Source organism: Ursus americanus, chromosome 33, assembly GCF_024610735.1.
Source record: "Ursus americanus isolate L20-20 chromosome 33, mUrsAme1.1.p, whole genome shotgun sequence".
In the NCBI taxonomy this organism is placed as follows: domain Eukaryota; kingdom Metazoa; phylum Chordata; class Mammalia; order Carnivora; family Ursidae; genus Ursus; species Ursus americanus.
Genome location: NC_142159.1, coordinates 312,280 through 325,892, shown reverse-complemented (window position 1 = coordinate 325,892; position 13,613 = coordinate 312,280). Strand labels below are relative to the sequence as shown.

Here is a 13,613-nt window from a genome sequence, read left to right as displayed (position 1 = left end):
GTCATCTTTTTTGTTTGTTTGTTTTTAAAGATTTTATTTTTAAGTAATCTCTTCCCCCAGTGTGGGGCTCAGACTTACCACCCCGAGATCAAAGGTTGCAGGTAGGGACAGAGGGAGAGGGGCAAGCCGACTCCCCACTGAGTGGGGAGCCCACCATGAGCTCGATCCCAGGACCCTGAGATCATGACCTGAGCCAAAGGCAGATGCTTAACTGACTGAGCCACCCAGGCGCCCCTAAATAAAATCTTAAAAAAAAAAAAAAAATGCCATTCCATTATGTTGTAGCTTATTTTGTTCCTGTTGAAAAAGTCTGCTCTGAGCTTATTGTCATTTCTTTATAGTTCTTTCTGGTTGTTCTTAAGATTTCTCTTTGATTTTCAGGTTCTGCAGGTATGGACTTCTTTATCTCAGTCCTACTTGGGATATATTGTCGTTCCTAAATCTAATAGCTTAGATCTTTCCTGAAGTTTTGAGAATTCATAGCCAGTTGTACCTTTGAGTGTTGCCTCTCTCCCATTCTCTCCAGTCTGTCTTTCTGGAATTCAAATTAGATTCTTACACTACCTTATCCTGTCTCCCACAAGTGGTAATCACTCTTTATTTTCTTTTTGTCTTTCTGTTCCAGTGCACTGATTCTTTCTCTAGATATATTTACTCTAGTCTTTAGCCCATTGTGTTTTAATTTTAAGCTCTATTTGTTTCTTTTTCAAATCAGTTTGGTTGTTTCTGGGTGTCTCTACCTGTTCCTTCCTCATGTTCTTAGATCTCTTCTTTGTGTAAAGTATGCTTTTTAAAATACTTTGTATCTAACAGTTCCATTATCTAAAGTCTTATGGAGCTAATGGTGCTCTTCATTGTTTCTGCTCTTACTCATTGTTCCATCATTTTTCTGAAGTCTTTGGCAGTTTTTGTTGTGAGCTCATAGTGTGTCGCAGATTTTACTCTTTAGGAATCCTGAGGGGTCTGGGTTCAGGGTACAGTCCTCAGAGGATTTGCATTTCCTTCTGTCATCTGTCCCCAGTGCTACCAAACCGGAAGTACTTTAATCTCTCAGCTTGGGATTTTTCTGGACCATACAAATCGTGATTTTGAATTTTAATCAGAGGCTCTTTTCCCCACTTTAGGTAAGACTTGACACAATTGGGTGATTTTGCCACCGTATTTTTTTCTAGCGCACTCTTTGACTCAAGAGTATAGTCCTTCATGGATTTGTGCGAGGGATCTCAATTTCAACTCCTCACCTTTGGCTTTTCCTTACTTTCTAATGAACTAAACTATATGTCTAAAAGGATATTTTTGGGGCTCCTGTGTGGCTCAGACAGTTAAGCGGCTGCTTTCGGCTCAGATCATGGTATCAGGGTCCTGGGATCGAGCCCCAGGTCGGGCTTCCTGCTCAGCAGGGAGTCTGCTTCTCCCTATCCCTTTGCCCCTCTCCCCACTCGTGCTCTTTCTTTCTCTCTCAAATAAATGAATAAATAAAATCTTCAAAAACAATTTTTTAAAGGATATTTATAACCTCTTAAGCATTTTTAGAGGTCTGAGAGTTTTTCAGACTGTCTAGTTAGTAACATTGCCAGAAGCAGGTGTCTAGTGGTGGGTGTGTACGTGTTTGTGTTGATGAGTGAATATGTGTGTGTACATGGGTGAGTGTGTATAAGATTAAATTGTTCATTGTGTCTTGGCACTATTTACATTGAATCTGGGAAGTTTGTGAACAATTTTATTTGGCTTAGGAAGCATATGTCATCATTGATATGACCACCTGCCATTTATGTTTAATTATTTTGCAGTACTGTAATGATATGCAAATGGTTACACATGTGTCCACTAAAATTATTTTATTTGATTGATGAATATTGAGTAATTTACTTTTACATTCATAGTTGTATAAAACTTGAAAGCACAGGTTTCTGGCACCAGACTGCCTGGCTTCAGATGCCAGACGTTGGCTGTGTGACCAGAGGAAAATTAGTTAACTTCTCTGTGCCTAGATTTTCTCATCTGTAAAGTGGTAGTAGTAAGAATATGTCATATGGTGGTTGTGATATATAAATGAGATTATTAAGTATTTAGCACAGAGGGCCTATGTTTGTAGTCATTGTTTAATAAATGTTAGCAATTTTTGTAGTTATTTTTTTCACCTTCCTGGCCCAGTCTTCATATGTGTCAAAGGGGAAAAAATTAAAATTTTCTCCTTATGTAATGTCTGTTTCTTCCATACTGCTTTTTTTCTGGATCTAGTCTTCCATCTTAACAGCTTCCCTCATATATCTGGTAATTCTTGGTTGTCTACTCCTTGGTAAGAGAATGGGACTAAAAACTTGATTGGAGTCTCTGAGCCTGTCGCTAAGGTGTGTTCGCTTTGGGCTTCACTGTTGGCTCCCCTGGGTGGGTTCTTGCGGGGCAGCACCTGGTGTTAGTATTCTCCAGTCTTTCCTGGTGGAGTGGTCGGGAGTACTCTTTTGATCTTCTACCTGGAGGATAGTGTTCTGGGAGCCCGGTGCGGGGAGGGGGCTGGGTCAGGAGAGAGCCCTCAGTATTCAGCTTACCCTACCTGTAGCTAACCAGATACGAGGTCTGTTGCTAATGCACTCTAGCCCCCCCCCCCCGCCCCCATGCCCAAGCCTCGGTTGAAAGGTTCTCTTTTGCCCTATCCAGAGAGAATAAGCTTTTAGGCTCCTGCCACGGTGAGGGAGGAACATTTGCCTTTTGGTGTGGAGCTGGAGAAGGAATCTGGAACTTTAACCACTTCTGAAACTACTCTTACTCTTACTCAATTCTTACTTTAGGGCCTTCCCCCTTTCTCCCAGTTCCAGAAGTACCTAGTGTTGTTAGTGCCCAAGCCCATTGCAGACTGTGTGGTGTAAATCAGGCTGGTTCTGTTTGCTCCGCTGCTGGCTTGTGAGTCAGCTTTCTTTAGTCTGCTAGGTTTGTTCATTTGCCCATCTGCTTTCGGGCTTCCAAAATGTTGCTGTTGTCACTTCTCATGTTTTCCCCATCCATGTGGGTTTATATTTTTTTAAAAAGTCCCTTGACTATAGTTTTATTGGGGATTTTGGAGGGAGTAACATTAGTTGTGACTTGTGAATGTTCTTTCTGCCATCTTAACTTAGAAGTCTTGATTTTTTTTTTTAAAGATTTTATTTATTTATTTGATAGAGACAGCCAGCGAGAGAGGGAACACAAGCAGAGGGAGCGGGAGAGGAAGAAGCAGGCTCCTAGTGGAAGAGCCTGATGTGGGGCTCGATCCCATAACGCCGGGATCACGCCCTGAGCCAAAGGCAGACGCTTAACGACTGAGCCACCCAGGCGCCCCTGGAAGTCTTGATTTTTTAAATGGCAATTCATGGTGTATTGGGGGGGGATCATAAGTGCTGTGTGTATTTGTAGATAATTTGGAATATAGGAAAGATATAAAACAGTTAAACATCACTATAATTGTATCATATAGAAAAAACTGCTGTTAACATTTGATATACGTCCAGTTTGTTTTCTGTATTTGTGTGTTTTTATATACACATTCACATTTTTTCATAATTGGAATCATTATTTTTAGTTTTGTATCATGTTTTCTTCACCTAATAAACCATTTTCCCATGTCAGAACATAATTTTGGAAACATTTCTAAAGGGTTTACAAATATGGCTGTCATATACCTTTGTCATGATTTATTTGAATATTGTCCTATTGATAAAGATTTATATTTTTATCATTCTTTTTCCTAATCCAAATTAGACTGTAAGCTTCATGAGGTCAGGGGATGTCTGTCTTGTTCATGATTCTTTCTCCAGTACTTAGCCCGGTGTCTACCGTGGAGTGATTCAGAGACTTTTAAGTGGATGAGAAGTTTTGCACAAAAATCTGATTGTTTTCTTTAGTTAGACTCTAAGAAGGGCTCTTACTGGGTTAAAAGGCATAAACTTTTTGAAGGTTGTAATAATTTATTTTCAATGTGTTCTTTGATTTAGAATAAGAAACAAGGATGTAAAAATGAGGAGGTGCTTGCTGTACTTGGCCATGAACTGGGGCACTGGAAGTTGGGACACACAGTCAAAAATATCATTATCAGCCAGGTAAGTTGGGAGTGACAGTTCTCTTTTTATGGCACCGTAGTCAAAGGAGAAGTATGGCAGGCTGGAGAGGTGGCTTCGTCTCACGGCTCTCCGACTTAGTACTTGTGACCTCAGGCACGTTCCTTAAGCTCTCTCCGTCTCCTTCCCTTATTTTTTTTTTTTTTTTAAGATTTTATTTATTTATTTGACAGAGAGAGGCAGCCAGCGAGAGAGGGAACACAAGCAGAGGGAGTGGGAGAGGAAGAAGCAGGCTCACAGCGGAGGAGCCCGATGTGGGGCTCGATCCCATAACGCCGGGATCACGCCCTGAGCCGAAGGCAGACGATCAACGACTGAGCCACCCAGGCGCCCCTCCGGCTCCTTCCCTTATTGAATGGTAATACCCCCAAGGACTGAGGTCAGAGTAAATGAGTTAATGCATGTAGAGAGTTTGGAGTGGCATGTAGAAGCGGTGAGTACTGTGTCAGTGTTCAATGCTGTTACCACCGTTGTGGCCACCTCCAGAGTCACTCAGCTCTAGGAACTGCGAAGATCAAAAGCCGTGAGCCTTGATAAGCTGGACATTAAAATGCTTTCTTCTTGGGACGCCTGGGTGGCGCAGTCGTTAAGCGTCTGCCTTCAGCTCAGGGTGTGATCCCGGCGTTATGGGATCGAGCCCCACATCGGGCTCCTCCGCTGGGAGCCTGCTTCTTCCTCTCCCACTCCCCCTGCTTGTGTTCCCTCTCTTGCTGGCTGTGTCTATCTCTGTCAAATAAATTAAAAAAAAAAAAAAAAAAAGTTAAAAAAAAAATAAAATGCTTTCTTCTTAAACTTTTTTTCTCATTTACAAGCCACTATACATCTATTGAAGAGAATTGCAGTAGCTATAAAGAAGAAAATAACAATTCCTGTCACATTCGTCCCCTGGGCTGTAAATCAACTCTCTAATTGTCAGGCTCCAGGTGAAATAGCACTATATCCTGTTGACTGGTTCTGAGCAGGAGTGGCCTTACCCGAGTCTGAAGTGGGTGTTTTTGTTTTGTTTTCATGTCAGACGGGTAATGTGCTAAGGCTGTAAGAAGGTTTGAGGGAGGCAGATGTCACACAACAGCGTAAACATCCAGTCATCAGACTTATGAACTATAAACGGATCAGAAGTAGGTCTTTGTATTTTTTTAAAGGCCTGCCGGTTCTGGATGATGGTCTACATGGAAAGACTTGTGAGCCCCTGTGGGCCCTTCCTCTTGCCTTGCATCTTTCAGTAAAAAATGAGGTCCTTGGCTTGAAGCTAGTTGTATGGATAGATGGCAGTGAGTAAGACAGTAAATAAGTCCAAATCCAAGTTTGAAGTATTTAATCTAGGGCACCTGGGGGGCTCAGATGGTTGAGTGTCTGCCTTCGCCTCAGGTCATGATCCTGGGGTCCTGGGATCAAGTCCCATGTCGGGCTCCCTGCTCCTTGGGGAGCCTGCTTCTCCCTCTGCCTCTCTCGCTCTGTCTCTCATGTATAAATAAATAAAATCTTAAAAAAAAAAGAATTAAAAAAAAAGCATTTGGTCTAAAGAGGAAAATCACTGCTGCTTTCATGAAGGAAGGGGCCCAGTGGAATCAGGCTACCACGAGGTAGTGGGCCGGCCCCTGCGGTGTGGTACCTGATCCAGGGTGGGGTTGACTGCCCCTTCTGATAGATTGTGCACTCAGCAGATCCAGTGGGGGGATGTCTGGGTTGTTGACTAATGCATTGGCTCTACCCCTGGCACCTTGGCCACTTTGTTCAAGAGCCCTTGAGCAAGTCCTAGAGTGGCTGGAGAGAGAAGCTGACTGTCACCCACAGAGTAGGTATCTTCTCTACCTTACCGACAGCCTCCTTTACTGTGGACTCTTAGTGAACATTCACATTGGACCAAAGTGTTATTATACTCTGGGCTATTTTTTAAAGTTTTTCCACATGCCTCTTTTCTAGATCTTGTTACCCATCCTTCAGTTCATTCCAAGGCCCTGATCATTCAGCCAAACCATTATTTGCCCACTGCCAGTGATTATATATTCTTAGCTCAGGCCTTCTGTCCTTCCAGACTGAGTGGGCAATGAGATAGACTACCTAAAGTTTCCCTCGCTGAGAGCATTTCCTTCACCGCCGTCTTCAGGAACAGCCCCAAGTGATTTGTAATGCCACAGCAGTCCACTTTCAGCCGGTGCCAGCGTATTGTGTTATTTGTAAAATGGGCTCAAATTTTTCATCCTCAATTAAATGATTATAGGGAGCTCCCCATGAGTAAGGGTTGATTGAGGGGTGGCATACTGGGAGTATGAGCTATTTGCTCACTTAACTTCTCTCTTCAGGACATCCTTCGTTCCCACTTGCCTATATGCCACTTAGACCTGATGTTGGAGTGTGTCAGGGCATACCCGTTTCCTGGCCAGGTGGATCCATTCAGGAGGGCAGCTCAGACTGCAGGATCCTAGTGTCCCACGGTCAGGAATCGGTCTCTCGTAGGGCCCAGTAACAAACCAAAAGTTGTTTTTTAAAAGGCAAGTAGTCACTTGACATAAATGGCATGCATAGTTTATAATCCTAGGGGCCTTCCCTGTGCGTGAAGTTTTCTTGGAGCTTGTCATGTTGGACTCGCTGAGTTACAAGGACTGAATGGTAGAGCTGTTTGTGCTTCATCCTGGGCCAGCTGGCGAACCTTACGCTAAGCCCCACTCTAGGCTGGTAGCTTTTGAGTCATCTGGCACATGGTTTGGAGCAGCACATTCAAATATGGTACCTCTGGCCTCCAGGATCCTGACTGCCAAGGAAAAGAATGGTATTTGTTCTTCAACCTCACTCCAGTATCCCTTTACTCATATTTTGGTGCAGACTTGATTTTTTTTTTTTTTCTCGTTTATTGTTAAAGATACATCTACTTTTTTCTTGGACCTAACTACTCAGTACAGCTCCAGTGGTCCCAAAGAGTATTCAAGGGGATCTTGTTTTTTTTTGGAGCTTCTGTATCAAGGTGAGGTGGAAGACCTCGTGTCTGATTATGATTTAGTGCAAACAAAGCCAGAATCCATTCTAGCCCTTTAACTTTTTACAGAAGGAAAATATTCCATTGCTATTGGCCACTTCAAACCCTCAGTCATAGGAGGCTCCACTTAAGCCTGTCCTTACAGAAAACTACACAGCTTAGACATTTGGGGAAATTTTATTTTTCTTTCTAGAATAAAACTATAAAATTACCTCAATAACCTTTTCTGTGATTACACTAACACCATTCTTAGAATCACACCATGATGTCTGATTCTAGTTTTTTGGTGCTTCTGATCCCACAGTGATATCACCTTAGTAATAAGTTAGAAATTTTGTGTCTTTCTTTCTAGATGAATTCTTTCCTGTGTTTCTTCTTGTTTGCTGTATTAATTGGTCGAAAGGAGCTTTTTGCTGCATTTGGTTTTTATACCAGCCAACCCACTCTAATTGGATTATTGATCATCTTCCAGTTTATTTTTTCACCTTACAATGAGGTAATGTATAATCGTTAGAATTTATCTCACATGTGCCCTTGCATTTCAAATCTAAAGCCTTTAGGATAGTGAAAAAAGAAAGAAACAAAACTATAGTTTTAACAAGTAGATGAAACAAAGTCTTTTAGTCCCTAGATTAACTAGCCCGTCTAAGAAAGTAGCAGAAAACCCCAAGCCCAGATGAACAAATGCTTGCATACTGTTGACAGGGGGAAAAAAGTAGAGGACTAGACTTCAGTGCTAGAAACCTTGATCTAACGTGTACCTCAGGGACTTGGTAGATGGAGATTAACTATTGAAATGCTGTGTCCTAGATCACATATTCACCAGTGCTTGGCTGAAAATCTTCTGTGTGAGGGAATGAAGCAATGATAGTTGAGTATATGTATGGCTAGATATGGGAAGCTGTGTGACACTGTTGCTCTGATCTGTTCTCTGACTACCCATTTCAGAACAGCCTTAGGGGTCCCACCACAGGCCCTTTAAATCAAAACTGCGTGTGTTATGGTAAGTGAATTTTAAGAATAACCGCTCAGATTGCTCAGTCAGGGGACTCCATGCAGATGGTAAGGCACAGATTAATGAGACTATATTAACAAATCTGATGATGGCAGCATGTCATGATATTTGGTAAATTAAGTCAAATTAAGCCAAGAAATAATATTGGGGATTTTGAGATGTCTCCATTCAGAAAGATTCTTTCTTTGAGACAGGTTATAAAGATTTTAAGATAAACCAAATGAATCCTGTTTCTCCATTACAAAGGAGGAAGAGGTTAGGAAAGAAGAGTAGAGAGGACTACATCATATTTGCATAGCATTGTCCACATTAACTAACAAAGTTTTCCAGAGCACCGAGATTTATTACCTTTAAAATCTTTTTTTTTTTATTGAAAATAATTATAAAAATGCCTTATGCAGTTTGTTACTGCTTAAGGAGGTTATAGAGACACTTTTTTTTTTTTTTTTAAGATTTTATTTTTAAGTGACCTCTACACCCAGTGTAGGGCTTGAACTTACAACCCCGAGGTCAAGAGTCACATGCTCCACTGACTGAGCCAGCCAGGCGCCCCTAGAGAACACTTATGAACGATATTGCCATTTCTGTCTTCTGTCACAGTTCAGGCATGCCTTAAGGACAGTGAACTATGTATACCAAATGACCCCCGCTGCTTTTTCAGCAGTTATGCTATTTATTTAACTAATTTTTTTGTCTCTTCCTCACTGTCAGGCTGATAATCCTACTACTCTCAATGTGACTTTGCTTTACATCATTATCTCTGTCTAGTTTTCATCCTTAACTTACCCTAGATGGGGAAATTGGATCATCAGACTCGTTAAGGGGCGGTTACTAGATTCTGACTGATTCGTAGGGTCCTGTTCGAAGGCTAGGCGTGCACAGCATTAGTGGTCATGCTTTGTGGCAGCTAATTTAGCTGTGCAGGAGGTTTTGTTTTGCTTGTTTGCTTCCTTATACTGAGTGGTTGAGTTCACTTCAAAAACCACCTAAATAAATGTAGGGCATGAGAGTAATTCGAAAAGTGATTAATCTGCAGAGATAATAGCAACTGTTTAAAAAATCTTAGCCCGGAAGATTTGTTTCAGAAGGACTAGATATTTAAACAAAAAACTTCTGCTTAATGGCAGTGTTTAAGAAGGCTTGATAGGAGGGACGCCTGGGTAGCCCAGTTGGTTAAGCCACTGCCTTCAGCTCAGGTCATGATCCCAGGGTCCTGGGATCAAGTCCTGCATTGGGCTCCCCACTGAGCAAGGAACCCCCTTCTCCCTTTGCCTGCCACTCCCCCTGCTTGTGCTGCCCCCACTCCGACAAATAAAATTTAAAAAAAGAACCCAATATGACATTCTTTCTTTAAAAGAAAAAAAAAGGCATGATAGGAAAGAGCTGCTTTCTTGGAAAGGTTGGGAAAATTGCCCTATTGAGAAGAGTGTAGAAACCTACAGCAGAGCAGGAAGGTGCAGGTATAGTATCTGCATAGGTTTTTACTTATGTGTTAATAAGAGAGTCAAAGAGGGGCATCTGGGCCTTCGGCTCAGGGCGTGATCCCGGCATTCTGGGATCGAGCCCCGCATCAGGCTCCTCCGTTGGGAGCCTGCTTCTCCCTCTCCCACTCCCCCTGCTTGTGTTCCCTCTCTCGCTGGCTGTCTCTATCTCTGTCAAATAAATAAATAAAATCTTAAAAAAAAAAAATAAGAGAGTCAAAGAACACTTGAAATCAGATAGGTCGATAGGGACCAACCACATAATGATTCTATCCTAAAAAACTATTTAAGATATAGAAAGAAATTGCAGGCAGAATTCAGATAATAGCTTTTTGAATATGTGTAAGAAGGTATTAGGAACTCCCAGACTATTTTGAAGCTCTCTGTTTGCCAGTGGCAGTTAGAGGCACAAATGAGAGACTTTTTTTTTAAACTTATTTTTTGTTTTAATGATGAAGTATTTTAAGGTAAGAACTGGAATTCGTGTCATTGATCCTGAAGCACTCCAGTGTGCAAAGAAACTGTTTTTCCCTCAGAAATTTATATTTCCAAATGAAATCTGACTCCTTTGTAATGATCATCTTCAGTGACCAGACGTGTGTTCTGTTAATGCCGCCATAGCTCAGAACACTGTAGAAAATTCAGTTTTGAGGTTGTCATTAGAGGCTGTAGCCTCTTACGTGGAATTAGTGAGCAAGAATATGTTTTTATAGAGAAAGAAAGAGTCTGAATGGAAATCACCACGACCTAACTGTGACGCTGAGGAAGGTGGTGTGCGTGGTCTGTGGAGCCCCCGAGACTCTCCGTGCCCCCACCTTCTAGCTGTGCGACTCCCACCAAGTTAATTCACCCTCTGAACGTCGCCTTCCTCATCTGTGAACCAACAGTGAGAGTAATTACTATGTGGGGTTGTTGGGGAATATGTACAGTGCCTACCTCAGCGGCTGGCACATGGCAGATTCTTAAAAATTAGTCTGGTTTTGGTCAGAATCACATTCATTGGTATATACATCTGTTTCTAGTCTGTTTGCTTGGGGCGGAGGGGAAGCTCGAATTATAATTCCCCACCTTAGGTTCCCTAAATGTGAGTGATCTTTCTTTGGGCCTGCTGTTTTCTCTTATCCTGAGCTTAACTCCCCTCAGGCCTTGCTCATGCAGCCGACAGGGGCAGCAAAGAGGGGGCAGTGGTTAAAACCCTTCTGTTTACTTTTTCAGGTTCTTTCTTTCTGCCTAACCGTCCTAAGCCGCAGATTTGAGTTTCAAGCTGATGCATTTGCCAAGAAACTTGGGAAAGCTAAAGACTTATATTCTGCTTTGATCAAACTGAACAAAGATAACTTGGGATTCCCTGTTTCGGACTGGCTGTTTTCAATGTGGCATTATTCTCACCCTCCGCTACTGGAGAGGCTGCAAGCTTTGGAAAACTCAAAACAAGACTGAGGTGCCCAGGGTCTGCGACTGAAGACATTTCTGATTATTTCTGTCCTGGCAGCATGTTCCAGCTCTTGATGTTTTTAAAGTTTTTTTTTAAAGGGAAATTATTAAGTACAGAAAAACCCAGATTTAAATACATTTAATATCTCATGTCAAAAATGATTTTAATAATCCATTTCTTAAAACACTGGACGAAATTTTGAGGCTTAATGTTTTTAAAGGCATGGTTTTATCTTTAGCGTCTAATTTGCCATTGACTTTTAAAATTATCTGAGAAAATACAAAACTTGTTTTATTCATACACTTATATGGACTCTGCATATAATGTGTTCGGGGGCATATGTTTAAAAGAGGAACACCACCTCAGAGTCCTCTGTGTGAGGCAGAGACAGTGGTCCCAAATCATTGTGCTCATACCTAAGTCGAGATTTGTTTTTGCTTTCATGCCTTCGTGATCTAACGTGGCCAATCAGTGTTTGAAATAAGGACAAAAATAATCGGTAAGGCTGATGTTAATTAAATGAAAGCAGTGAGAAATACGTTCTGCTGTCCTACCGAATTTCTTGGTTCCCTCTCTTGCTTCACATTCACCAGGAGCTTCTGATAGTACTTTGAAGTTAGAAATTATGTTGAGAATGTTTTAAATCACTGGGTTTTGTTTTTGTTTTTAGGAAAATATCAGTCTTTATCTTTCTACCTGGAACATAGGGTCCCATTAGGGGTAGACTAGTATTTTTCAGAACATTCAGCTTTTTCCTCATTTATACTCTTTTATCCAAAAATAGTACATCCTTTCACTAAGCAGAAATTGCCCTATTGAACAGGTTTTGCTATTTTTAAAGTGGCAGAATGTGGAAAGAAGAAAGGAAATGTTAAGAGACATAAGGGTGAAATACTGATGTTTCTCTTAAGGTATTTCAGGAAAAAAATATAGTTTTATATCTCTTTCAAGGACAGAAGAGTTTTAGTTTTTATTTTTGTAATTGTTGTCAGGAAGTCATAAGTACTCTTTAATCAGGCCCGGTTCCATTTTTGAAAATTACAGTTCTTGACGTGCAGCTAATTTTTATTTTCAAAACAAATGTCATGAAAGATTTCCAGTTTTCAAAGCTGTGTGTTTGGCTGCTTCAAATCTCTGTCCATTTCCGGAATGAGAACTGACTTTGGGCCTAGAGCGCCCCCGCTCTGGTCATGTTTCCCTTTCGGGCGTTTATTCCAAAGCAGAAGCAACTGTGCACCTTTGGTCTGTCTGGCCGGAAAGTCTTACTCAGCTCATCTTTGGGTAATGTCTTTACATGGAAATACAATAAAAACAAAGGTCTAGCGTAGCACTGCATTATTTATTTCCCTACAGCTAAAGAGGAGCAGTCTTTTGCTTTTATCCAGCATCCTTTATCTGTGAATTCACGCTGTGATAACTGCCTTTCCTTCTTCTGTGCCTTTCAATGCCAATTTCAGTTCTGCACAAGTGAAACATTAAACATTGCCAATGCAGATTGATGGACTTTGTCTTTGATTTGACAAAACTGTGTGTCATTTGTTACCTGGATATGTGTTTATTACCCCAGAAGAACTGAGGGCTAGTCATGAAGTGTAGGAAGAAGCAGCCCCACCGCTGAGTGACGTCAGCGCCACCCTGTGCTGCACCCACACAGTCCTCTTGGGGGCTGCCTCCTGCTCCACTCCAGAGCGCCACTGGCTCTTGATGTTTCCTCAGAAGCTTCGTTTGGAGCCACTCCTCCATTTCCATCAGCTCAGATGGTCCTGGGCCTGTCTGGTCTGCTCCCGGCTGCCTCTTTGGACTCCTTTACCCGTGGCAACAGTAACTAGCTTGTTAATATGTGATTGTTTTGACCTAGTCCCCTCCAGTTTAGGGATGGCAGAGGCCTAGGGATGGCTGGACAGTACAGTAGGTTTCTGAGATACTGACCAATCAGGGGCAGGAGGAGAGAGGCCAGCCAAGGAAGGAGATGGCACTCTGTACCCTAATACGCAGTGGATATGCAGGGGGCAGGACGAAGCAGATCCAGGCCTTGGGTGAAAGGGCATGACCTCAGCAGTGTTGATCTGTGAATCGAAGGTAGAGTCTCCACTAAGGTGGAGTGTACACTGCCTTTGTCTAACTCGGCCCTTCGTGGAAGTCTGAGAGCTTCTAGTAAATTTTACCTCTGTTTAGGATAGGAGCAGAGTTCCGAGGATTAATTCAATAATTTTAGTTCCAGTGATGGTGCCAGCTTGCCCTTGGCGTTTATAGTCTCACTGTCATCCTTAATCCTTTGTGTGGTATTCCCCTCCCTGAGGAAGCCTCCTTCTGCTCAGTCTTCTTCATCAGTCCTTCGGATTTCTCTGCACATACATGCTTTATGTTGTTTTGAGTGTGTTATCATCACTAGCAGGAAGCTTACTTAGTCCTACCTGAGAGCCTTAAGTTTTGTCCTAGGTGCTATACAAAGAAAATTACAGGGAACTTATATACAAAAACATATGTTCCAAGACCATGACGATGTGAGCAAGTAACTTGTGTATGAGGCTATACATAGATTTTGATGGGAAGGCAGAAATAACCGGTAGTGGAATGGTATAGTCCTGTGCAGATGACATGGATAGGAAAACTTCTG

The 13,613-nt window shown here is 42.0% G+C and overlaps 1 protein-coding gene and 1 non-coding gene across 3 annotated transcripts in view; one reads left to right on the top strand and one right to left on the bottom strand.

Moving 5' to 3' along the window:
• ZMPSTE24 (zinc metallopeptidase STE24) overlaps window positions 1-12,489 on the top strand; it is a 39,119-nt gene extending 26,630 nt beyond the window's left edge. The window contains exons 8-10 of one of the 2 annotated variants that reach the window (XM_045771895.2): window positions 3,969-4,073; window positions 7,418-7,561; window positions 10,777-12,489. In XM_045771895.2, the coding sequence (XP_045627851.2) occupies window positions 3,969-4,073; window positions 7,418-7,561; window positions 10,777-11,001 (474 nt within the window). In that variant the 3' untranslated portion in view covers window positions 11,002-12,489. Of the gene's footprint in view, window positions 1-3,968; window positions 4,074-4,264; window positions 4,450-7,417; window positions 7,562-10,776 lie in introns of those variants that run through there. The other variant, XM_087858525.1, reaches the window with a different exon arrangement.
• LOC123776134 (small nucleolar RNA U13) lies at window positions 5,101-5,204 on the bottom strand. The gene has a single exon (XR_006775285.1). It is a non-coding gene; the product is annotated as a small nucleolar RNA U13 (small nucleolar RNA).
• Window positions 12,490-13,613: the final 1,124 nt, after the last annotated feature.